General features: G+C 43.6%; 1 protein-coding gene across 5 annotated transcripts in view; it reads right to left on the bottom strand.

Annotated features, from left to right (window-relative positions):
- Positions 1 to 27,016, bottom strand: part of NUP214 (nucleoporin 214) — a 103,370-nt gene that overhangs the window by 36,327 nt on the left and 40,027 nt on the right. For 4 of the 5 annotated variants that reach the window (XM_047698769.1, XM_047698766.1, XM_047698767.1 and 1 more), the window contains 6 exons: positions 21,578 to 21,838; positions 20,525 to 20,686; positions 17,295 to 17,394; positions 5,278 to 5,353; positions 3,902 to 3,980; positions 793 to 883 (listed from right to left, as the gene is read on the bottom strand). In XM_047698769.1, the coding sequence (XP_047554725.1) occupies positions 793 to 883; positions 3,902 to 3,980; positions 5,278 to 5,353; positions 17,295 to 17,394; positions 20,525 to 20,686; positions 21,578 to 21,838 (769 nt within the window). The remainder of the gene's footprint in view (positions 1 to 792; positions 884 to 3,901; positions 3,981 to 5,277; positions 5,354 to 17,294; positions 17,395 to 20,524; positions 20,687 to 21,577; positions 21,839 to 27,016) is intronic. The other variant, XM_047698770.1, reaches the window with a different exon arrangement.

The following is a 27,016-nucleotide window of genomic DNA, read 5'->3' as shown; positions in this document are numbered from 1 at the left end:
GAAAAGTGAACAGGAACATTTCCCCTGATCTATGTAAGACCCAGATTTTCCAATGGCTACTGTCTTTCACCACTTCTCTCAGTTTAATGTAGTGACCTCTCAAACAGTCAGGTCCATCCAAACGTCACACCTCGCCCCCAAATGGTGTGAGAAGGCAAATATGTCAGGGTGAATAAGCTGGAAGACCAATCACAGAATCTGACACAGACCTACTACCCAAAGAAAACGAGGCTTATCCTGAAAAACAGAACAAAGAAATATATAGTAACACACACATAAACTTGAACTGAAAATGGGAAACACAGCTGGCCCTTGAACAATGCGGGGGTTAGGGGCACCCACCCCCACGCAGTGGAAAATCTGTGTATAACTTTTGATTCCCCAAAACTTAACTATGAATAGTCTATTGTTGACGGGAAGCCTTACTGACAACGTCAACAGCTGATGAACACGTATTATACGCATTATATCCTGTACCTTATAATGCAGTAAGCTAGCGAAAAAAAATACTAAGAAAATCATAAGAGAAAAGACATCGTACTGTTTATTGGCAAAAAGCCTGCGTGTAAGTGGGCCTGCGCCCTTCCCACCCGTGTTGCTCAAGGGTCAGCTGTAGATTGACAATAGGACAATAAGCGGCTGCTGCTATCGTCGGACGCATTATTGAAGTGATAAGAACTCCAGGCTCACATACAGTTAATAAGCAGATAAATATACCTCTGACTTAAGACTGGGGGAAGCTATCTATAAGGTTGCTGGCGATCTGCCACGAAATTTAAGTTCATTACTGACCCTGCTGGAGAAAATGAGAAAGACTTGCTGAGGTGCCCAGCAGCAGGCGGGGGAGAAGTCACAGCTGTTTCTATCTTGGCTGCCCCTGGCCCTGAAATCGTGGGAAAGAAAATAAGAACATTACAAAAAAGCTGTTAGAAACACCGTTCCAGTTTGAGGGTCTGTGCAGCCCCAGCCTGCGGGCCCCGCTGTGCTCTCCTGGTGGGTCGGGTCGGGGCCAGGGCAGCGGGTGTGTTCCAAACTCGTGCGAAGGCCTCTAAGCCTCTAAGCTTGCTCGTTGGCCCTGTCAGTGTTAATTCCAAACCAACACACACCCCACCCTCCTTTCCACAAAAGCTATCAAAATGATTCCAGTGCAGTTTAAATAGTAACCTTTGAAAGTAATTTTATAATTTTATAAGCTATAATTTATAATAAAGTTTTGTAATTACAGAAAAGTAATATATATTGAAGGAAAAAAAATCCAAAGAAAAATAGGGTAATATGAGAAATATGTCTGAGTAATGATTTCATGGCCATTTACTTTCTCCCTACATCCCTTCATTTCTCACAGAGGATAGTTTTATATTTAACAAATAGGTTTCTTTCTCCTTACAGAAGTAATACATGATTGCTGTAATGCCGAGAAGCGTAGAATGCTGAAAGTGCAACCCAACCTCTTCCTCACGTTCAATTTCACTGTAAGTACTCGTGAATAGTTTGGGGGATTATCGTCAATCTCCCTCCTATTGCTCTACTTTAAAAGAGGGAGGGAGAGGGACACTTTATCTAAAAAGCCCAAACTGGGGTGCCTGGGTGGCTCAGTTAAGCATCTGATTCTTGATCTCAGCTCATCTTGATCTTGGGTTCCTGAGTTCAAGCCCCAGGATGAGGTCCACGCTGGGTGTGGCGCCTACATTAAAAAAAAAAAAAAAAAAAAAAAAAAGCCCAAGCCAAACCAAACAGAAGAAAAAGTAAATTCTCTTCAAATGAGTCCAAGGTAGATATTAGTGAAATTATTTTAAAAACTACTATAATGTAGTGTGGTATGTAGTAAGGATATTCAATGCAACCTTGCTTATACTCTTGAAAAATCGGAAACAGTCCAAACTATCAGCACAGTACTGGTAGACCTGAGCAGGGTCAAGTCTTAGGCTCCCGCTGATACAGTGAGGTAGAGCTGTATGAGATATGGAAAGATGAACAGAGTATTTAGCGCAACGGGAGGAGGGTTAACACATACAGGAGGATATGGCCATTTTCCTTTGAAAAACATCACTGAAGTAATCTTCCAGATATACAAATTAAATCATTAAGGGCTGTTATTTCTGGGATACGAATTTAATGGGCAACTTTCACTTTCTACATCATCTCTCTTCCATGTAGATTTCTTTGAGCAGCTATAATAGTTTTATAATCAGAAAAAACAATGAAGGTATTTCCATTCTTAAAGAACCATAGAAGTTTCAGAAAAAAAATGTCTGAAGAAACTTTTGGTAAATTTTTTTTTTTTTAAAGATTTTATTTATTTATTTGACAGACAGATCACAAGTAGGCAGAGAGGCAGGCAGAGAGAGAGGAGGAAGCAGGCTCCCTGCTGAGCAGAGAGCCCAATGTGGGGCTCAATCCCAGGACCCTGGGATCATGACCTGAGCTGAAGGCAGAGGCTTTAACCCACTGAGCCACCCAGGCACCCAGAAACTTTTGGTAAACTTTTAAAAAGCATTTCTCAGGGACATTTTTCTGCCTCCAGAAGTCCTTTTCCCTTGATTATCCAGCAAGTGAAAAACAGAAGTAAACGGTCAGCAATGAAAGACAGTATTTCACAATCGCTGCTACATGATGCATCTCAGAAATGTTGAGGCAACCACGCTAACTGGGTAAGATGTGCGTGAAGCAAGTTCCTTAGGTTTCCTCGGTTCTTAAGTTCAGGAGTGACAAAAAGCCCTTTAGAGCGGTCCATGAAAGAAGCCGGGATATAGGGTCTTTCAAAAACTTTCTAAAACATTAGCCAGAAATGGAAACCAACTTCTTAATTTAATCCTAAATGACTCAATAGTCTTTGGCAACTCCGCTCAGTTTTTCCTTCAGTTAACTTTAGATCCCCGTTGAGAAGTGCTACATACCTCCTTCCCGTGGAGAGCTCGCATGGCAACAGTGGTGGCTCAGCACTGATCCAAATTCTAGAATACACCTTTGGCGTACATGCTAATGGCTCTCCTGAGTGCGAGGACTACTTACTGAAGATAAACCCAGTATCTAGTCAGACAGCTTTTGGTTACAGAGAAAGTTGGAATGACTGTATGGCTGAGCAGGGATGACAGAAAGCAGGCTGCTAATGTGCGGGGTTCTGTCTCCGACAGAATCTGCCCTGAGACCCACTTGAGGGCATGAATGAAAACAAATGCTGGAGTCCCAGGTGGGGCGAACACTCAGGGCTGTGGGAGGCACAAGACCCCTGAAGCAGAAAGTAACACATGCCAAATTAAGGGTAATAAAAAAGGCGCCAACAGAAGGGGATGTTGAGGAGGACGTCACACCAACATCAGGTTATGTGTAACCTTGTGTTTCCAGGTGGTTTGGGCAATGTGGACCCCTGGGTCAAAGCACCAACGGGGATGACAAAAACTACAAATTTTAGTTAAGAATGACTAAGCTTGAGTGGGTACTGGGAAGTACGCGAGGTCATAAAATCTGATACTGACATTTACCCTGACCTCTTCTATCACAACACATCTGTTTCACCTTCTGCATTTTACCAGCTTTGAATTATCACTGTGAACCAAGAGGATTTTTCATCCCTTTTAGTAAAACAATACAGGTCATGTACCACTCCCTTCCCCTCTTGACTTTCCAGCAAGGCTGGTGACGACAACACTGTTGCTCCTTTTTAAGAAAAGCATTTCTAGGAAGATTTTTCTCCTACTGCGCTCAAATTTCAGAAGTCTGCAGAGCTGATGAAAGGCTCACTGATTTCCTGGAGACTGTTCATTGACTGAGGCCTTCCAAAGATCTCTTCAATAGTATCCTATGTCAACTGCCTCTGTGATCTAGAACGCTGAACTGCTGTGTGTATAGGGGGAGGGATCTTTTGCTTTTTTTTTTCACTAAAGTAAAAATGCAAACTGACCTGAAGCTTTATCACCTGATGACAACTGACCAGACACTGGTATGGTCGCTGATGGCTTCAGGGAATTTATCAGAGATCCCTGTAACAGAACACAAGCAGAACATTTATGTAAAACCACTAGCCATCCTTTAGAAAAGAAACATGTAAAAGGAGAACATCATTAAAAAATAAGTATAAATACTTTTATTTAGCGTAATTTTAAAAATCCTTACAATTTAAGTATTTTTAAATGCCTGCTGTGTCTAAGGGCGTACTAGAGGATGGAAACAGGAATATCCTGCAAGCTCCAAGAACGCAGTCTTGCCTATGTGGCTATTTTCCCAGTGCCCAGCACAGTGCCTGGCACACAAGAGGCACCAGATTATCAGGCAGCTGAGTAAATGAATGAATGAAATGGGTGCTGGCTCTCAGCAGATTTACAGGAAAATAAAAAACCAGATTGTTTCACTTCTCCATCTCTGGGCAATGTTCTTACTCATTTGTTATGATTTATGCCTACTCAGGTGTCCTCCAAGGCCAACATGGAACCCTCCAGAAGCATGACCAGATGCTAACTGCTTAAATGCCATTTTAAGTCATGGCAAACGAAGGCTCAGAGCCATGGTGAGAACTCACAATAGGCAAATTCTAACGTCTAATCTCAAACACAATCCGAAATGATTCATCTCAGAGACATGGAGAGTAGCAGAGAAAGCAGAGAAATCTTCTTAGGGAAGATTTCAGAGATAGCTTAAGCTACCTTTCAGCCATCTCTGATTATTCTTTTCTGGTTTAACTATTTACAATATAACCTACTTTTGTAAGAAACAGTGTTTATCAGGTAAAAACCTAAATGTAGACATAATGAACATTACCCAAGAGGCAAGCTCTGAAAAATAGACACTGTAGGAGAAGCCAGAGAAGCCGCTCCCCAGGCACTGATCCTGAAAGGCGCAGTGTGAGAACCACAGACGGGAAGAAGGTATGAGAGCTGGGCTCCAGCTCAGGCTCCAGGATTTACTGGTCGTGTGAGCTTGTATCACTCGCTTGTGCCCAGCTTTTCCTTATCGGTGAAACACACTTAAATACCTGTCCCATTCTACTGCACACGGCTGTCGTGTGGTTTAATGAAGATCATGTTAAGTGAAGGTAAATTAGAAACCGAAATAACCCTCACAACGATAAGGTATTAGAATTATGGCCCAAGATGTCCAATGGTACGAGAAAACAGACTGACCTACGAAGTCAAGACCGGCATAAATTATACGGAAAGGATCACAGGTCTTTGTCGGACTTACAGTTTGTTTAAACGAAGTCAGGACTTAAAACAGGACTGTCTTCAGTTTCAAAGACAGACACTGCATGGCTGTTCAAAAAAGCAAAAGTCAGGAAGTCACCTGCTTAGCCTGGTTAGCAGCCGCTGGGGTCATCGTGGGGTGAGAGGTCTTGGCTGCAGAGTATGGCACCGAAGAACTGGAAAAAAAACAAAACACAAAAGCATATGCTCAAGAGAAAGGCACGTGGGTGGAGACAGAATTCATTCTTGAGCCCACCATCTAGCCGATAAAATGATACCCATTTTGGGCAAAATATGTCAGGGACCCCAACCAAAGTCATGTGACACTTTTCTGAAGAATATATGCTTTAAATAAAATTTGAGTCTTCAGCATAAAAATCAAAGCAGTGAGCTTAAAACTTTTTTTTTTCTTCCTGAAATCCTAAGAAAACAAGTTAAAACTATTCAGAAATAGAGCTTTTCCTTCTCTGGACAGTCAGCCTACCTTATCCTCTCCCTTGCCCCCATCCCGAGTTCCAAGACTCTGTGGGACCTGATTCTCTTCTCCAAGCCTGAGAAAGTGCTCGAAAGGATCCATGGGATGTCAGGAACGACTGTGCTATATGGCTCCGGGGCGGGACTCAAAGAGGAGACAGAGACCGCCCCCTCGAGCCCAGCGCCCACGAGGCCAGCACACTGAGACAATCAGATGCGCCCCATACCATGCAGCTCGCACCTTCGCTGAGGTCTGAAAGTGTATCCACTATGTACGGAAACAAGATCTTTTGTTAACCCTGGACACAGTAATGCAGTGAAGAGTTACTTCAGTAATTATCCGGTGTTAGCGCGTGAGGGAACAGACCTGCCTGCTTAATGCAATCATGGATAAAAGCTCTATTCCCGGCTCCTGGGAGCAATGTGTTCACCTGTCCTCAGTCCAAAGCAACTCTGGTGAGGACAGCAGCACTACCTGTAGAATCTAGTTTTACTTTTCCGAATTCCCTAGAGTAGGGAGGATTGTTATTTTTCCACCAAAAATTTAACTCAGAAGAGGAAACACGAAAATAAATCCATGCCTCATAGAAGAAAATTATCAAACGATGTTAACGCCCTTGCAAGCTCCCCATGAATCTACTGGATCAACACAGGACACTCTCCAGGCTTTGTGAGATTGGGCGACAAGAAGCAAATGGAGTTATTTTCAATGAAACAAATCCCCTTTGCTTTTCCGTGAAGACAAAAGAAGCTATAAAAGTGTTCTCTCAAGAAACATGTCTCTGCTCCCCTGAGATGCTCCACCACAGAGAGAAGGAACGTGGGAGTGGGGCTGCTGGGGCTGAGGAAGCCTGGGGCAGACACGGCAGACCTGGGTAAAGATGTGGTTTGAGCTCCTAAAAATCACAAGGGAAATCAAAATCTTTTATGCTTTCCCAAAGACAAACAAAAAAGAAATTATAAGTAAAAACAAAAGCAGCAACTCACCCAACTTTGGAATATTTTTTACACCCAAAACTTAAGTCATGACATGATGGTAAATGAAACCATGCACGATACAGACTGAGTATAATTACTGCTCTAGCTGCTTGTGATAATGCTATAAAATCTCTTGGGTGTCCTAAATCCCCCAACACACAACACTGGGAATTCGAAGCACCGCCACACTGGGCCACGTGACATCTCTGCAGAGAGAAACTACTCAGCACAGTCCTCTGACAAACCTATGGATTAGATGGGACCGGCCGTGACCGCAGAGTGCGACAGCCGAGAAGGGATGGATGACTTTTCCCTTCTAGCAGTACAGGCCTGAAAGGAGAGATCAGAACTTCATCTGATGTGCTCTGTTCCACACCCGAAAACGCAAGTCAGAGGGCCGCAAGCAGACACAGGCAGTGCACTAGGGCTCCAAAGAGACACCCACTACAGGCGTCGTGGATGACAATACATTACTGGCGACACTTGAGTGCTGCTTTGGAAATGAGTAACGGGGTGGCACGGGTCACGGAGTGTGGTCCAATTTGGTTCCTTGAGAAAAACACTTCCAACGGAGTCCTCTGGCTGTGAAAATGCCAAGTATCATGAACACAGGAGACGTCACCACAGACCTTCAAGGACTGCCTTGAACAAAAAAGAATCACTCTGCTCTCTGTTCTGTTGTTTGCCACCCCCTATCAGCGCCACCTGGCCACACAGGCAGGCTCACGTGCCCACGCTGCGGGGTATGCGTTCTGCACACGATGACAAAACTGAATTGTTAAGACCATGAAGTGTTAAAATGTCACCTAGACCTTTCTCAGCAGTACTTTTGATGTTAATGAACTTGAAACAAGGCCAATATACTATTGTTGTGAAAGGGGTCAACTACTCATTCTTTTACCTATTTTAACATATTTTTTAAGTAAGCTCTATGCCCAACACAGGGCTCAAACTCAAGACCCCAAGATCAAGAGTCGTATGCTCTACCAACTGAGCCAGCCAGATGCCTCTATTTCAACATTTCAAAGGGCTTAAAAAATAAGAAACCCGGTTATGCCTTATTTTGGTAATTCTTCATCATTATCATGAGCATCCTTTTACGTATTCATCAATGACACAGCGGATCTAAACTGTGAAAGCAACTCAAGTGCCAACTAATGAACCAGGAACTTTTTGGTAATAGTTTAAAGAGAGGTAAGGCAAGTAAGGAGGAAGGACAACATTTCAAGAGCAACTGGGCAAATAGACAAAACAAAGATCAGGAGAGAAAAGGAAAGCAGGTGATAGAAGATGCAGAAAACAAAAGCTATCAGTCCATTTTCTCGCCTACCAGATGGACAGTCACCCTGAAGTCTGATAACAAATGTGACACTCTGGGCAAGGATACAGGCAAGCTTGTCATCATACACGGCCTGCGGGAAGATAAATGATACGACCTCTACAGGGGTAAATGCGGCAATAGCTGTCATAATTACATCCACGTATGTCCACGAGTACACAGATGCCTCCGCGCCCTCTGCAGTCCCGCACTGGAGAGGTTAGCCTGCAGATACAGCAAGCTGCAAGCGTGCAAGGTAATCAACTCGTCCAATGATTTATCCTAGCATCGTTGGTAACAATGCCAAGAGGAGCAGCCCCCATGTCAATCAGTGCAGGGAGGGAAAAAAAGCTAACAGTCCTTTTTAGGAGTTTCTTATGTCTGTCAGCGGAGACTGTAACGGCCAACCACTGCTCCCCGTCGGTAAATTTTATGTCCTTGAAGATTTAAATATTTTCCAAAATATCATTAAAAGTCTAACCCAACTGCGGTTCCTGCATGAATGTTCAGATGCCAAATGACTTAAATACTGTAGAAAACGCTTTAGAGCTCTGAGAAAGGCCTATGTTAAATATAAAAACGGGATTCTGTGAAGAATTCATAAGAACATGGAAAATGTTCACAATCATGTCTCATGACTAAGCTGAGAGAGGAGGCTGGTTTCAAAGCAGCATGCAGTCAAACTCTAAAAAACTAAATTTTTGGGGCGCCTGGGCGGCTCAGTGGGTTAGGCCTCTGCCTTCGGCTCAGGTCATGATCTCAGGGTCCTGGGATCAAGCCCCGCATCGGGCTCTCTGCTCAGCGGGGAGCCTGCTTCATCCTCTCTCTGCCTGCCTCTCTGCCTACTGTGATCTCTCTCTCTAATAAATAAATAAATAATCTTTAAAAAACCAAATTCTCAGAGAACAAAGATGAATAATATGTAAAAAGTGACTGAACCTTTGTGGTGGGAATAAAGGTGATTTTAATTTTGTTCTTTCTAACTACCCCGCTTTTTATAATTTCTAAAACAAGCATTTATAATCAGGAATCAAAGTTTTTCCTAAAGTTAAAGTGGGGCAACAACTTTAAATCAGTGAAAGAAAGAACTGTCAATCTAGAATTCTTGGTGAAATATCCTTCAGCAACAAAAGTGAAATAAAGACTTTGGCAAACACATGAAAGCTGAAAGAGTTCAGATCCACACCTGAAGAAATGTTAGAGGAATCTCTTCAAGCAGAAGGGAAACCAGAGCAAACAGAGATATGGGACTAAACAAAGAAGGACACTAGAAATAATAAAACCATCTGGGTAAGCAAAAGAGGTTTTTCTTCTTCTTTAAATCCATTTCAAAGATGATCAACTATTTATAACAACATATCGTGGAGCTGATAACACAGGTGGAAGTAAAATGTATAATGCTGACAATAGCACAAAGGTGGGGAGGGCAGAAATAGGAGAATACTGCTGTCAGATTCTTACATGGTGTTTTTTAAAAAAGACTTTATTTATTTATTTGAGAGAGAGAGAGAGAGAGAAAGAGAGAGCGGGCCTTCATGAGCTGTGGGGAGGGGCAGAAGGAAAAGGGAAGCAGATTTCCTAATGAGTGGGGACACCGACATGGGGTATACCGACAGACTGGGGTAAGTTAAAGATGTACACTATAAACCCTAATGCAATCACATAAATAACATACAGCGTTATAGCTCATAAGCCAACAAAAAAGATAAAATAGAGTCATAAAAAATACTCAACCCAAAAGAAGTTACAGAAAAAGACAAAAAATGGAGCAAACAACAGATGAGACAAATAGAAACCACACAAACCAAAGAGCAATATCACAGATTACAACCCAACATCACATATCACATTAAATGTAAATGGTTTAAGTACTCTAATTAAAAGTCACAGATTGTCAGACTGGATAAAAAGCCAAGACTCAACTACATGTTGTCTATAAGAAATCCACTTTAAATATAAAGACAGAAAATAGGTTCAAAATAAAAGGATGGGAGAAAGATGTGCCATACTAACATCAACCAAAGAAAGTTGGATTGGCTACATTAATATAGAAGAAAGTAGATTTCAGAGCAGTTCATCTTACCATGGATAAAGAGGGTCATTTTTATAATAACAGGGTCATTTCATGAAAAGAATGTAACAATCCTAAATGTTTATGCAACCACTAACTAACTTTAATAAGACACAAAAAACTGAGAGCGCTGCTAGGTAAATAAGCAAATCCACAACTATAGTTGAAAACCTCAACACCACTTTTAGTAACTGACAGAATAAGTAGATAAAATCATTATGAAAATAGAACACTTGAACAACACTAACAATCAACGATCTTAACTTAATTGACATTTATAGAACACTCCCAACCCACAAGAGAGAATACATGCTCTTTTGAAGTGCACAGAAAACATTTACCAAAATGACTGACACTCCAGCTCAGAGGTTGGCAAACTACAGAACAACCAACTGCCTCTTTTTATAAATAGTTTTATTGTTAACAGCCATGTCTATTTATTTACATACGGTCTATGGCTGCATGCAGGCTACAATGGCCAAGATGAGTAGCTGAGACAGAGACTGTATGTCCTGCAAGCCTAAAGTATTTACTGTATGGCCCTTTAAGAAAGGGCCTTCCTGATCTCAGTTCTGAATCATAAAAGAAGTCTCAATAAATTGAAAGACTTCAGGTCATGCAAAGCATGTTGTTGGTTTTTTTTTTTTTTTTAAGATTTTATTTATCTATTTGACAGAGAGAGAGAGAGAGAGAGATCACAAGTAGGCAGAGAGGCAGGCAGAGAGAGAGGGGGGAAGCAGGCTCCCTGCTGAGCAGAGAGCCCGATGCAGGGCTTGATCCCAGAACCCCAAGATCACGACCTGAGCCGAAGGCAGAGGCCTAACCCACTGAGCCACCCAGGTGCCCCACAAAGCATGTTCTTTGATCACATGGAATTAAGTTAAAAATAATAAAAAGATATCTAGAAAACATCCAGTTATTTAGAAACCAAATAATATACTTTTAAATAACCCAAAGGTACACATATATTAAAAAAAAAACACCTAAAAAGGATAAATTCAGAAGTATTTTGAACTAAATGAAGATGAAAACATAACATATTCCAAATCTGTGGGATATAGCCAAAGTGGTTCTAAGACAGAAGTGTACAGCACCAAATGCCTGTATTAGAAAAGAATGGTCATAAATCAATGACCTTAATTTCCACCTTAAAAAACTAGAAAAAGAAGAGCAAATAAAACCCAAAGCAAACAGAAAAATGAAAAAAAAAAAAAAAGTAGAAAAATAATAGGAAAAAAAAATCAGTGAAACAAAAAGCTGGTTCTTTGAGATCAATAAAATTGATAAACCTCTAGCTAGACTGGTCAGGAGAGGAAAAAAAAAAAGATACAAATTACCACTAACCGGAAAAAGGGAAGTGAAATCATTATAAATTCTGAACACATTAAGAGGCTACTAATCTGGGACTATTATGAAAAACTTCTTAAGTGCCGACAGACTCAACAACTCAGACAAAATGGACAAATTTCCCGAGAGACACGAACTACCAAAGTTCATTCAAGAAGATAAGCTGAAGAGTCCTATAGCTATTAAAACAAACAAACAAACAAACAAACAAAAACCTGGAAATTTTAAGCCTAGATGGCTCTACAAGTGGCTTCTACCAAACATTTAAGGATGAAATTAACAAATCTACATAAACTCTTCCAGGAAACTGAAGAAGAAAGAATACTTCCTAACTCATCCTACAAGGCCAGCATTGTTCTGATACCAAAACCGAACAAAAACCTCACAAGAAAAGAAAATCTATACATAAATATCCTTCATTAAGGTAGATACAAAAATTCTTGATAGAATTTTAGCAAATGGAATCCAGCCATATATGACAAGGGCAATGCATCATCATCAAAGATTGGTTTAGGGGCGCCTGGGTGGCTCAGTGGGTTAAGCCGCTGCCTTCGGCTCAGGTCATGATCTCAGAGTCCTGGGATCGAGCCCCGCATCGGGCTCTCTGCTCAGCAGGGAGCCTGCTTCCCCCTCTCTCTCTGCCTGCCTCTCTGCCTACTTGTGACCTCTCTCAAATAAATAAATAAAATCTTTAAAAAATATATATATATAAAAAAAAAATCCTCTTTAAAAAAAAAAAAAAAAGATTGGTTTAACAATCAAAAACCAATCAGTGTGATGAGGCTACCAAGACAACTTAAGGGGGAGTTGGGGAGAAGAATCTTTGACAAATGGTGCTGGGACAACAGGATATCCACTTGCCAAAGAATGAAGTTGGACAACCGTGTCACACTATTTACAAAAATTAAGTCAAAATGGATTAAAGACCCAAATTAAGAGTTAAAACTAAAAGATTAAGAGAACACATAGATATAAATCCTTATGACCTTTGATTACACAATGGTTTCTTAAACATGACATCCAAAGCACAGGTAAATAAATAAATAAATAAAACTTCATTAAAATTAAAACTTTTGTGATTCAAAGGACACTATCAACAAAGTGAAAAACCACCCAAGGGGGGCGCCTGGGTGGCTTAGTGGGTTAAAGCCTCTGCCTTCAGCTCAGGTCATGATCCCAGGGTCCTGGGATCGAGCCCCACGTCAGGCTCTCTGCTCAGCAGGGAGCCTGCTTCCTCCTCTCTCTGACTGCCTCTCTGCCTACTTGTGATCTCTGTCTGTCAAATAAATAAATAAAATCTTTAAAAAAATAAATAAATAAAATAAATTTAAAAAAGAGAGAGAGAAAAAAAAAGAAAAGAAAAACCACCTGAGGAACGGGAGACAAAGGATCCATTTTAAAAAAGGGCAAAGATCTAAATGGACATTTCTCCAAAGAAGATACAAATGGCCCGTAAGCACCAATGGATGCCCAACATCTTTAGCCATTAGAAAATGCATTTTAAAACCACGATATACCACGTAACACCCAACTAGGATATCTATAATCAAAAACATGGACTGTAGAAGTGGTGGTGAGGATGTAGGAAAAATGGAACTCTCACTCAATCCTGCTGGGAATGTAAATGGTATAGCTGTGCTTTGGAAAACAGTCTGAACTATGTTTGGCTTAAAAAGCTAAACACTGAATTAACAAGATGATCTAGCAAGTCTACTTTTTTTTTTTAAAGATTTTATTTATTTGTTTGAGAGAGAGAATATACTCACAAGTGAGCAGGAGGAAAAGAGCAGAGGGAGAGGGACTCAATCCCACGACCCTGAGATCATGACCTGAGCCAAAATCAAGAGTCAGATCCAACCGACCGAGCTACCCAGGTGCCCCTAGTGATTCTGATTCTAAAATATTACCCCAAATACTTGAAAACACGGACTCACACAGACATTTGCATACTGCACAAGGACAGTACACAATGTTCACTACATCATTAACAATAGCTAAGAAGGGGAAACCTATGTGTCCATCAACAGATGAATGGATAGAATAAATCCATACAATGGATTATTAATCAGCCATAAAAGGGCTAAAATTCTGACAAATGCTACCACTTGAGTGAATTTTTAAAATTTAAGTGAAATAAGCCAGAAACAAAAGGACCAACAATGTATGATTCCACTTAAATGAGATACTTAAAATAGGCAAATTCTTAGAGACAGAATATAGGATAGAGGTTACCAGGGGCTGGGCGGGGGGAGTGGACAGTTATTTAATGGGCACAGGTTCTGTCTGGGATAATGAAAAGGTTCTGGAAATAAATAGTGGTGAGGCTTACACAACATGGTAAATGACTGTCACTAAAATTGTTTACTTAAAAATGGTTAAAATGGTAAACTGGTAAATGGTAAATTTTGTTATGTATATATTCTGCCATGACGGTTCTGTTTCTACCATTCCTCACTCCAGCCCTTTCTTAATGTAAGAACCAGAAGCTTCCTGCTAAAGCCATAGGGCATCACAACTATTCATGTTTATCAAAGCTCACAGAATTTTACACTAGAAAAAGGTGAACTTCAGTATATATAAATTATGCCTCAATTTAAAAAAAATGCTAACATAAAAAACAAATCAGATCAGGTTATACAACTGCCTCAAAGCATGCAACAGTCTGCAGCCAGGTCCTGACCAAGGCTCACTAGTGCTCGCTTCAGCAGCACATATACTGACCAAGGCTCACTAAATGCTCTAGGGCACAGAACTCCAGCCCTGCCCCTGCTACCTGACCTCGGCTCAAAGGTGTCCTCCCCCCTGCTCCAGCCACCATAAGCCTCCTGGCTTTCCCGAACTTGCCAGACATGCTCCTGCTATAGGCCGTGTTTGGGGCTTTCTGCTTTAGGATACTCACGAGATCTGCTTGGTCTCTGGCCTTTTGGTCTTTACGCAAATGTCAAGTGTCAAAAGCCACTGGAAGGAAGAATTTTCCATAAGACAGGAAGATCCAGCTTAATGGTGAAAGCAATATGGTCTGGTGCTTCTGAAATACTGTAGCCACTAACCACAGGGGAGAAGCACCTTCTTTGGCCACCCTTTTCTAAAACTGTAGCCCACACCCAGATTAGTCCTAAAATCCCTTCCCTACTTCGATTTCCTCCATCATACCTGTCACCATCTTAAACACTGCATATTTTACTTATTCATTTCACTTATTTATCCCCGGCACCTAGAACTGTGTATTAAAAGTATTTAATTAAGGGGCGCCTGTGTGGCTCAATCGGTTGGGCTTCTGACTCTTGATCTCAGCTTGGGTTGTGATCTTGGGATCATGGAATCGAGCCCCCGTCGGGCTCCATGCTCGGTGCAGAGTCTGCTTTCTTCTCTCCCTCCCTCTCTCTTTGCCGCTCTCCATGCTGACAAGCTCTCCTTAAGTTTTATTTTTTAAAGATTTTATTTATTTATTTGACAGACAGAGATCACAAGCAGGCAGAGAGGCAGGCAGAGAGAGGGAAGGAAGGAGGCTCCCCGCTGAGCAGAGAGCCCAATGCGGGGCTCGATCCCAGGACCCTGGGATCATGACCTGAGCCGAAAGCAGAGGCTTTAACCCACTGAGCCACCCAGGCGCCCCAATATTTTTTTTAAAGTACTAAACTGAGCATTTGTTGAAAGAACAAATAAATGAACACCAAAAGCCCTGAAAGAAATGATGTGTCAGTTAAGCAATTGCCTTCAGCTCAGGTCATGATCCTAGAATCCCAGGATTGAGTCCCGCATCAGGCTCCCTGCTCAGCAGGGAGTCTGCCTCTCCCTCTGACCCTTCCCCTTCTCATGCTTTCTCTCTCTCACTCTCTCAAATAAATAAAATCCTTAAAAAAAAAAAAAAGAAAGAAAGAAAAGAGAAAGAAAAAGAAATGATGTGTCTGGTGTGTTTTGGTAAATAATCAAAGAAACCAGCACGCCCACCTCATTTAGCCTCTCTCTTCACACTCCACCTCCTGCCAGGCGTCTGGCCATACTGGCCTTCTTTCAACTCTGCCTCAAACGTGCTCTGCTCCGTCACGGGTTTGGGCTTCCGGATATGCTGCATCCTCTGTCCACCCTCTTCCCTCCACAGGCAGCTTCTGGTCACTTTCAGCTAAAGTATCTTTCCCTTACCAAGCTCCTCACCAAGCCAGACTCCATCAGGACGCCTCATTACATGCCTGCACCTCCTCACTGCACTTACTATACTACAATCAAGTAACTCCCTGTGTAATTGCCAGTGGCTCTTGGTGGCTGTCCCGCTAGAACGTAAGTGCTGCGAAAGTGGGGACTTGCGAGCCTTATTCACGAGTACCTCCCTAATAACCCAGGGCAGCATCACACTCCTAGGAGACGCCCCGCGAGAACCTGTGGAGTCCGAAGCGACTGAGGACCACGGGGTTCGCACTAGGTAAACCCTCTTCCTTAAAACAGAGTGGCTGGCTCGTCAGTGAATGTAACAGATGAAGCCAATGAACATGGGATACTCCAGTGGCAAAAATATGTACGCTCATCGTATAATAAATCTTCTAGAAGATACTGCTCAGAAAAAGTTAAAGGTAAAGTACTTAAAATACATTCCAGGAAACTACCATTTACCAGAATATGAAAGTGGTTTCATAATAAACATGTTTCTCTGTCCACCTTTCTTGTTGGAAGAGGTAGTCAATACCAGTTCACATTTCTCGATTATGCTTCGCGTTAACCCATTACTCAACGCATGGTTATTAAGGATGAACTACATTCCGGGAACTGCGCTGGAATGTTGTTCAATACCTCTACTGGAGTCCAAAACAGTAGGGAAGGAAGAGAATGTTTCTTCGAGATTCCTTTTGATTTGTTGTGTCTGTTTTTCTTAAATCAGAGAACAGGGCAAACATGGAACTCTTCCTCTGACAAAGCCCTGATGAGAGATCTGCTCAGATGCACCAGGTGAAGAAAGAGCTTAAGAACAGGCTAAGGGAGGGGCGCTTGGGTGGCTCAGTGGGTTAAGCCTCTGCTTTTGGCTCAGGTCATGATCTCAGGGTCCTGGGATGGAGCCCCGAGTCGGCTCTCTGCTCAGCAGGGAGCCTGCTTCCCTACCTCCTGCCTGCCTCTCTGCCTCCTTGTGATCCCTCTCTCTCTGTCAAATGAATAAATTAGATCTTAAAAAAAAAAAGGCTAAGGGAAATCACTAAGAGGTGTTTGTCCTCCATGGTTAGTGACTACAGTATCTCAGAAATCCCAAACCACAGTGCTTTCACTATTAAGCTGCATTTTCCTGTCTTATGCAATATTCTGCCTTTTGGTGGCTTTTCTTTGCCTTCCCTGCACTAGGAATCCGGCTACAGTTCCCCAACACTAAAGCACATTTCTTTCCCTGGGAAGTTCGCGACAACCACAAATGCCATCTTGGTATAAACAGCATCCCAAAGCTTCAAGGTCACTACAAGATAGGAAAGTGGGTAGGCTTGTTTTCGGCTCTTAGGATAGCCCTGAGATAACAAAGAAATTCCTGGAACAGGCAGTGTTGATAAATGGACCAGCAAGGAATAAAAAGAAGGCTGATGGACTAGTGAAGCAGGGCCACCTGATAAGCCCAAAACAGAAAGTGAGCAGACCTGCTCCGTGGGGTGGCAGAGAGCAAGCATGACGTGGAAAAAACACAGGGCCTGTGGCCGCTCTTCCTACTCCCGAACTCATCACCAAACACCAACTCCCTGAATGACACTGGTCCTCAGCATCCCTGTGTTCAAAGTGAAGAAATGCCCCCCAACTCTTCCTGTGCCGGGGAGAGGATGCAGTGGATCAAGAGATCTAACCTAAGAGAACCTAAGGCTCTGCCACAACAGTGTGAGGACAGCAGTGCTGCCCCCTGCAGGCGATGCGTTGCTACTGCAGAAGAACTGCCTGGCGCAAACAGTCCAGGTTACTAACGTACCCCATGGCTGCGGAGGTGGCGGTAGGATTTGTCTTCAGTTCCTGCACATTTACCACTTGAGGGACATTCTTCAGAGTTGATTCAGTCAAAGTACTTACAGCTATTTAAATAGAGAAGAGAGAGGCGTATTAATTGCAGCAAAGGATCACAAATTCCAGCCATACACAAATGAATAACCAGGACAAAAAAAATTCAAGCAGAATGTAATCTTCTTATATAAAGGAAATCTACTCTGGACAGTTCCGCAGCTCTGTGCTCAATGGGACAGCTGGCATACTCCATTCGCAAAGATTATGAGATGAGGTTTTGTGCAATTTAATCAAATGTACTCGTTTAGGGAGAAAGAATTCCCTGGCCAGCTTTTACAGAGCAGAGCTGAGCTCCCGGCAACACTGTCGGCTCATCCTGGAAACAGGCAGAAAGAGCTAGAGGAGGAGTGGTGTTCAGATTAAGGATTTCTGCCCGCCCGCCTGCCTGCTGCCATCCATCCATCCATCCATCCATCCATCCAGCCATCCATCCATCCATCCATCCATCCAGCCATCCATCCATCCATCCAGCCATCCATCCATCCAGCCATCCATCCATCCATCCATCCATCCATCCATCCAGCCAGCCATCCATCCATCCATCCATCCAGCCATCCATCCATCCAGCCATCCATCCATCCATCCAGCCATCCATCCATCCATCCAGCCAGCCATCCATCCATCCATCCATCCATCCATCCATCCATCCATCCAGCCATCCATCCATCCATCCAGCCATCCATCCATCCATCCAGCCATCCATCCATCCATCCATCCAGCCATCCATCCATCCATCCATCCATCCATCCAGCCATCCATCCATCCAGCCATCCATCCATCCATCCATCCAGCCATCCATCCATCCATCCATCCATCCATCCAGCCAGCCATCCATCCATCCATCCATCCATCCAGCCATCCATCCAGCCATCCATCCATCCAGCCATCTAACCGTTCTTTCACATGAGCGGCTTCTGTCAGATTCTGTTAGGTGCTAGGAATACAAAAAACGTCAAAAATATAGTTTCTTCTGGGGCACCTGGGTGGCTCAGTGGGTTAAGCCTCTGCCTTTGGCTCAGGTCATGATCCAGGGTCCTAGGATCGAGTCCTGCATTGGGCTCTCTGCTCAAGGCTTCGTGAGACAGGCACACGAGTAAGATGTGGAAAATGGAGCTTGGACAAGAATGGGGGTAAAGGCCAAGAGGCCTGAATTAAGTAATGGCAACCGGGACTGGCGTGACACCTTACCTATCTTCAGCATGTCAGCTTGCATGTGTTTTTGGTCTTTTCATTTAAAACTGCATTCCAAAAACACTTAATGACATTTTATAATTAATTAAGAACAGTCTGAGCAACGTTCTTGGATGAGTTTTTCCACCCAGTGGACCGCGGTGGCGAAGGTGGAGTGGGGGTGTGGGGCAGCTCGCTCGCTCCCTCCTTCAGAGAAGTGAACAGGCTTTTCTTGCCCTCGGCTGCACATACAGCATCTTTCATGTTCAAAGGTGCCTACACCTTAGAAATTTTTTGCCTCCAAAATGATAACGGAGATCACACCACCTCCTGCTGACTGGAATCATCCTACGCCCTGGCAGATTTTACGTCTATAAATAATCGACTCATCAGCGTGATTTGGGGCCGATTCAGCACAATGCCAAGATCCTGCTTCCTCCAGGTAACATTTAAAGAAAACATGGCAGACTTCTATTTTTTCAGAAGGCTCAAAGGTACCTTAAAAGGTTATCTTGTTTGTGCTCTTTCATATCGACTTTAGGTACCTTAATAAGCAATTTAATATTTGAACTTTTCTTAATGCTTTTATCGTAATGGTAATCCCGTCTTTGTCTAAATCAAACCACTATGTCTCTTTAGTCTTTTAAAAAGAACTGTCCAGGGGTGCCTGGTGGCTCAGAGGGTTTGGGCCTCTGCCTTTGGCTCGGGTCATGGTCTCGGGGTCCTGGGATCGAGCCCCCGCATCGGGCTCTCTGCTCAGCAGGGAGCCTGCTTCCTCCTCTCTGCCTGCCTCTCTGCCTACTTGTGATCTCTGTCAAATAAATAAATAAATAAATAAATAGAAAAGAACTGTCCAAAGTGATAACATGTTCCAAGCAGTGATAAAACTAAAAAATAATTTTATTCAACTACAACAAAAATATGTGATTTATAGCAGTTTCTCAACTTTGGCACTACTGACATTTTCGGCCCGGATAATCCTTTGTTGAGGGGGTGCCCTGTGCACTTGAAGATTTTTTTGCAGTATTCCTGACATCTACCCACTAGATGCCAGCGGCACTGCCAACCGGCTGCAAAACAGCCTCCCCGAGACCTACTGGCTTGTGCAAACTGATTACTGTGATAACCAAAGCCCTTGAGGCCAAGCCCCTAGAAACCCTAACGCAGGAGGTTCTGGAGAGCCGGGAAGCACAGACAAAATCAAGTGCTGATGATGACGAGCTCATGAGAGTTTCCCTCTGTGAAGGCTAAGCCGGCAATCTTAAGAAAACACTGCGCTGACACAGAAAGCGTAGGGCTGGAGGCCGGGTGCTGCTACTTTGCAGCTGGGTCACCTTCGCCTCTCTCCGTCCGAACCTGACATCACTCAGAAGCAAAATGTGCACACACATAACCATTCCTCCCAGCGTGGCTGGGATCCTTAGGACACTGGCAGACCATTCTAATGTTATCAGATGATCTAACAGCAAAGATTAATTTGGGGCTTAACGCAGACATTATTCAAACGTAGGGATCAACAACTTCAAAATCAAATCAAAAACCACTGATTCCCCACTCAGCTGGATGTGGTGGATCTAATAGCTCCCCTTGAAAGGAAAAAGCTTGGGGCGCCTGGGTGGCTCAGTGGGTTGAGCTTCTGCCCTCAGCTCAGGTCATGATCTCGGGGTCCTGGGATCGAGCCCCATGTCGGACTCTCCGCTTCGTGGGAGGCCTGTTTCCCCTTCCCCCACCCCTCCTGCCTCCCTACCTACTTGTGATCTCTCTCTCTCTGTCAAATAAATAAATGAATGAATGAATGAATGAATGGGAAAGCTTCAGATCTAGTCTCGGCCTTCTTGGGCCCTGCTCCCCAAAACAGTGGTGGGGACTGCCCCGTCAGTCCTCTCTTCTCAAGGGCAGCAAAGGGAGCAAGCTGCTGGCTGGGGCCTACTGTGCTGGCCTGCAACAGCCGCAGCTCACGACCGCGGCTACCTGGGGTCTGGCTGGCCATCTGACGTCTCAGTGCTGCAGCAGCGGCCGCCTGGGGGGCCGAGAGGCTGTGGGAAGGACCAGGGGCGCCATGCTTCACAGTTTTGGTTGCAAGCATTGTGCTGTCCGCTCCTTGAGGAATAATTTTGCTAGCAGACGTCGACGCTAAAGGAAAAAGAAACAGCAAGTGAGAGAGTGGGTCGGAGAAGAGGAATACACAAAAGTGAAGGTGGCAAGTCCCCCATCGTGAGGTTGCAAGGGACACGCTAGAGTTACCAATGCTTTAGCACACACGCACAGAACGGAACCGAGAAACTCACAGGCCGGCAGCTCCACCAAAGCCACATGCGCTGTGCCCACCCAGCTCTAGTTGCTGAATCTCTGACATGAGCATTTCCTTCAATACTGACCGAGACAGAACTTTGATGCCAACACAGGTCAACTCCCTGCTCTCCTTTCGTAAAATCTCCCCCTTTGCGTGCCTTCCCACGGACGTCTGTTCTCTGTCAGAAGTCCCTTCAGCGTAAAGTCCTGACACTGAATCGGAGGTGGGACAGCCCAATACCGGTCACTTCTGAGAGCCAGTACTGCCACTGAGCATAGCAGTCGGCAAGTCCCGGGGCAGCATATGGCTACAATAGTGAGCTGACTGAGCTAGGATTTGAAAGGCAGGAGTGTGGATGTTGCTTCAGAGTGAGGCAAACAGCCTCCTCCTCTAACTCCTGAAAACCCCACTTGTGTGTGTGTGTTGTTTGTTTTAATGTGTGCAGGTAATCCCTCTACCCAACGTGGGGCTCAAAGTCAAGACCCTGACATCAAGAGCCGGCCCGGCGCCCCACACCTGCTGTAGAACCAGCTGCTGGACTCACAGGAAAGCCTTGCCAGTGTGAGCCCTGCAGGGCCCCTTCTCCTTGCCTCTTTCAGATTTTCCGAATTCAGCTTCTAATTTCTGGACCATGAGCAGAGAGGGGGTGGACTTGGGTGTGCAACAGCAGAAAAGCCAGGTACGGCTCCTCCAGCAAACACACACCCCACAGTGAGTCACTGTGCACTTACTGGTCGTTCCCATCACGCCAGGCGAACCATGAATCAGGGGAGATTTAGCAAAAGGCGTTGCCTGCGGCAAGACTCCGGGCTGGATGGAAGGGGTGCGCACCACAGGCGCGTGCCGTGGGACCTGGGCCACCGTGTCATCGTCCTTACAGGACACCCGCACGTCCTCGCCCTCCAACGACTGGGACACAGATGATGTGGAACTGGCTTCGTCCAAGTCTTCGTAGTATCTCTGAGACAGGAAGGCTGACCGGGACAGGCTGGCTGCCAACCAAAACAAAACGCAAGTTAGATGATTTGAGCAAGCCTGCAAGCTGTGTCACTTTCACTGTCGACACGGAAATACCCGGTTTAGAAACCCTTTAGTTACGATTTCTTTTAAGTGGAAGAAGCTGTCGGGGAAGGTGAACATCCACGGTCTGGGGGCCCTGCTCAAAGGAAGCTTTGAGAAACCGAGCGGTGCCGGCCAGGAACGTGCTGACCGTCGCCAAACAAACAAAATGGGCAGTGAGAGACGGAATATGCGCTGGGCAGAGGCGGAGAGCTCAAGCCGCCGCCGCGAGCTCTCACAAGCAGAACCAGCGAACCGGGAAGGACCAGAAAAACTTGTGGAGAAGAGCCTCTCGCCAACAGCAAACTTCTAAGAACAGGGCACGCGAAATGGGGAAGACTGAATGTCCTCCGTCCTGGCGCTTCCAACATCCCCAACCCTCAAATGATTCTTTTGAATCAATTAGGCTTAAACAAAAAAATCCCTGAAACAAAAACTGACCCGCCCTCTTTTTTCCCCTCTTCTACAAATGATGAAGTAAGGCCTCATGCTATTTTCAAATACACAGGGCTGCCTGTATACTGGAAAAAACATAAACCAAACCAAAGACCTAGCTCTTTCTCAAGTGACTTAAAAGCACCGCTACTATTTACTGACTTGGTTGCCTTATGGGCACATCACTCCATAAGATTTTATTTGTCGCCGTCAACAAGTGCACCTGAAAACCCAGGCTACCTGCCAGGGCTGCAGCACCGCTCAGTTTTGTGGCCATTAGCCATATGTGACTATTTAAGTTAAAAATAATTAAAGGTAATTAAATGAAAATGTCAAGTCTTCAAGCTTCGCCAGCCACATCTCTCCTGCTGGGATCAAGGATGTGGCTACCTTCCTACCATTAGAAAAGGGGCTCCACTGAAACCTAAAGAATCTTATTCTGGGGGTGCCTGGGTGGTTCAGTCCTTAAGCACTGGCCTTCAGCTCAGGTTATGATCCCAGGGTCCTGGAATCAAGCCCTGCATCAGGCTCCCTGCTCCGAGGGAAGCCTGCTTCTCCCTCTCCCGCTCCCCCTGCTTGTGCTTCCTCCCTTGCTCTGTCTCCCTGTGTAAAATAAATAAATACAATCTTAAAAAAAATATGTATTATTCTGCTTAAACTCTAACTCAGATCAGAAAAGGCAAAAAGCCACGTTAACAGAAAAAAAAAGGACAGAAATCTTCATCTCAGTAGACAAAGCAAACCTCACGCCTTGTGGGAACTACAGAAACCCCTCCCTTTGAGCTCAAGACAAGTTTGCTCACTCACGACTTTAATGGTTTCTGCACTGGTGGTCCTAGCGAGTGAAATAAGGTAAGAAAAATAAAGGACCAAAAAAGAAGAAACAAAAGTATTAGTACCTATATAGAATATAAGTGTTCCCATAGAAAGTTCAAGAAATAGTTACAGACATTATTTGAATAAATCATGTTAGCTACATTGCTGGATACAAAGTCAACATACAAAAGATCCAATATATTTCTATTATCACATCTAACATAAAACATAAAATGAAATTTAATGAAGAAAATCCATCATCACAGGAACACTAAAATTTCTTTTCAAGATTTTTATTTATTTTAGAGATAGAGAGAGAGCAAGCACAAGCAGGGGGAGGGGCAGAGAGAGAAGCAGACACCCTGCTGAGCAGGGAGTCTCATGTGGGGCTTGATCCATCCCAGGACCCTGGGATCATGACCTAAGCTATAGGCAGACGCTTAACTGAACCACCCAGGTGCCCCAGAAACATTAAAAATATTAAACTCATGGGAATCAGTCTAACGAGAGATTATATGTTCTTCATGAAGAAAACACTGAGAGATGGGGCGCCTGGGTGGCTCAGTGGGTTAAGCCGCTGCCTTCGGCTCAGGTCATGATCTCAGGGTCCTGGGATCGAGCCCCGCATCGGGCTCTCTGCTCAGCAGGGAGCGTGCTTCCTCCTCTCTCTCTGCCTGCCTCTCTGCCTGCTTGTGATCTCTCTCTGTCAAATAAATAAATAAAATCTTAAAAAAAAAAAAAAGAAAAAAAAGAAAACACTGAGAGAAATTAAAGACACAAATAAAAATACACCATGTTTAGGAACTAAAAGATCAACACTGTAAAAATGCCAGTTCTCTCAAGTTAATCTAGAGATTTAATACAATCCCAATCAAAATCTCAACTTTTCCTTGAGGGTTGAGGGAGACAGAAGTTAGCAAGACAATTCCAATATTAATACGGAAATAGAAAGCACCAGGAAGAGCCAAAACATTCTAGATCATGGGTCAACAAACTAAAACCTTGGGCCAACTACCTGTTTTTACAACTAAAGTTCTACTGAAACGCCGACATGTTCATGCATTTGTATACTGTCTGTAGCTGCTCTCCCGTCACAAGGGCAGAGGTGAATTAGGCACAACAAAAACCATGAGGCCAGCAAGCCTAAAATATTTACTACCCAACCCTTAAAGAAAAAGGTTGCCACCTGCCGTCCTAGGTTCCAGAACCTCCTGTGACGATGAAGTCACTACTACCCTGTTATGGCGGCCACTAGTCACATGTACCCACTGAGCACGTGAAATGGAGCTACATTTGTCTGTGACTGTGTAACTGAATTTTTAGCTTGACTTAGTTTTTATTAATTTAAATAGTCCAGTGTATTAAGACAGCACAGCTTTGGAGTCTAGAAAAAGAACAGTACTGAGGTTTATTTAGTACAAGTTAATTATGGCAGTGTGGTAGCAGCGGCTTCTCATCAGTGTATGACACCAAGAGGCCTACGTATAAGGATAACTGATTTACAGCAAAGGTGGCCACTCAGCAGGGAGCAAAGGAGTCTTTTCAATAAACATTACCAGGACAATCAGTCTTGTAAATATAAAACACGTGAGCCATACTTTGTATCTTCAGCACAAATCAATTCCAGACAGTATAAACAAAACATGGTACACCCATAGGACGGACCACGACTCAGCAATTAGAAGGCGTGAACTACTTATGTTATGCATCATGCATGAACCTCAAAAACATACTATGTGAAAGAAACCAAACCAAAAAACTATGTATGATTCCATTTACACGCAATTTCAAAAAAAGGCAGATCCCGATAGAAAGAAAAAAGATCAGTGGTTGCTGGGGGCAGAGGAGGGAATGACTATAAACAAGCATGAAGAAACTTCCTGTGTGGTAGGAGTATTCTAAAACTGGAATGTGGTGACGGTTATACAATTCTGCAAGTTTAATAAAAACCATCAGACTCAACACTTACAAAAGATGAATTTTATAATATATATTTTTAAAGATTTTATGTATTTATTTGGCAGAAAGAGTGAGAGACCACAAGCAGGCAGAGCAGAAGAGGGAGAGGGAGAAGCAGGCTCCCCACTGAGCAGGGAGCCCAATGTGAGGCTCGATCCTAGGACCCGGGGATCATGACCTGAGCTGAAGGCAGTCGCTTAACCAACTGAGCCACCCATGCACCCCTGAATTTTATCATATGTAAGTTATACCTTGATACAGCTGTTTAAAACAAAATCAATTCCAGGTAGATGGCAGATCTAAATTTGAAAGGCAAACTATTAATATTTCCAGACAATAATAAAAGTACATGCATACTCTTGAGAAGGATTTCTTTTTTTTTTTTTTAAGTTTTTATTTATTTATTTGACAGAGAGAAACACAGCCAGAGAGGGAACACAGCGGGGGGAGAGGGAGAAGGGCTCCCCGCCAAGCAGGGAGCCTGATGCGAGGCTCAATCCCAGGACCCTGGGATCGTGATCTGAGCCGAAGGCAGATGCTTAAGGACTAAGCCACCCAGGCGCCCCTAGAGAAGGACTTCTTAAAGAGAACACAGAAGTACCAACTGCAAAAGAGAAGGCTGGTGAGTCCGTTTTAAATAAAGCACTTCTGTTTGCCAAAAGAAGGAAAAAAGCAATAAAGTGAATAACTACAACCCATATGACCAAAAAAGGGCTGGTATCCAGAATGAACACAAACTTCCACACATCAGTTAGACAGATTACCCAATAGATAAATGAGCAAAAGATGCAACCACAAACTTGTCAATGTTGTGTCAATGACACAAAAGTCAACTATTAACCAAATACTTAGTAACACATACAGGGGTTACACCAGAGTCCTTGGAAGGAAAAAGACTGACAATATTAAGCTTGTAGAAATATGCAAATGTAGAAAAATGTAGAAAACTGACATAGTCACACCCTGATGGTAAAGCAGAGTAAGCTGGTACAGCCACTTTGGACAACTGCAGAGAAGAAATCTATGGAAGCTGGGCGGTGGGCGGAGCACCGGCCGACAGTGCAACGAGAACACATGTGCCTGAAGATGTTCAGAACAAATTTTGTTCCACTACAGCCAGAAACTGGAGACAGTAAGCGGCCACCAAGGGGAGAAAGGGTAAGTGAATGCAGCACATTTATACAGCCGGAGACTGTGCAGTGGCACAGCAGGCAAAACCCTCCAAAACAGGCAAAACCAAACAACAGCGTCTGAGAAGACATCGCTCAGGTAATAAAACTGACAAGACGGGGCGCCTGGGTGGCTCAGTGGGTTAAAGCCTCTGCCTTCAGCTCAGGTCATGATCCCAGGGTCCTGGGATCGAGCCCCGCGTCGGGCTCTCTGTTCAGCAGGGAGCCTGCTTCCTCCTCTCTCTCTCTGCCTACTTGTGATCTGTCTGTCAAATAAATAAACAAAATCTTAAAATAAATAAATAAATAAATAAAATATTAAAAACTGACAAGAAAAGCACAATTAGGGAGATTGAAGAGAATGGCAACTCAATGCAATGTCCAATTCTGAACTGGATCCTTGATTTTTAAAAGATGCTATGAGGGTCATAAGAGGAACAGTTGGCAAATTGTCAGTATGGATTGCATACTAGATAACAGTGCTGTCAAGGTTAAATTTTCTAAATCTGATCATTGTATTATTGTGTAAGAGAACATCTTATTCTTAAAGGACACATGCTAGAATACTTAGGAGTAACAAGTCCTGTCTGCAACTTATTTTTAAATAGTTCATCAAAAATAATAATAGAAGCACTGGGTGTGGTGCAAAAATAATGAATACTGTTATGCTGAAAAAAATAAAAAAATTTAATAAAAAAAAATAATAATAATAGAAAGACTCAAAACTATACT

This window comes from Lutra lutra, chromosome 13 (genome assembly GCF_902655055.1).
Source record: "Lutra lutra chromosome 13, mLutLut1.2, whole genome shotgun sequence".
NCBI lineage: Eukaryota > Metazoa > Chordata > Mammalia > Carnivora > Mustelidae > Lutra > Lutra lutra.
Note: the sequence above shows the minus strand (reverse complement) of the source record. Positions and strands in the feature narration are given on the sequence as shown.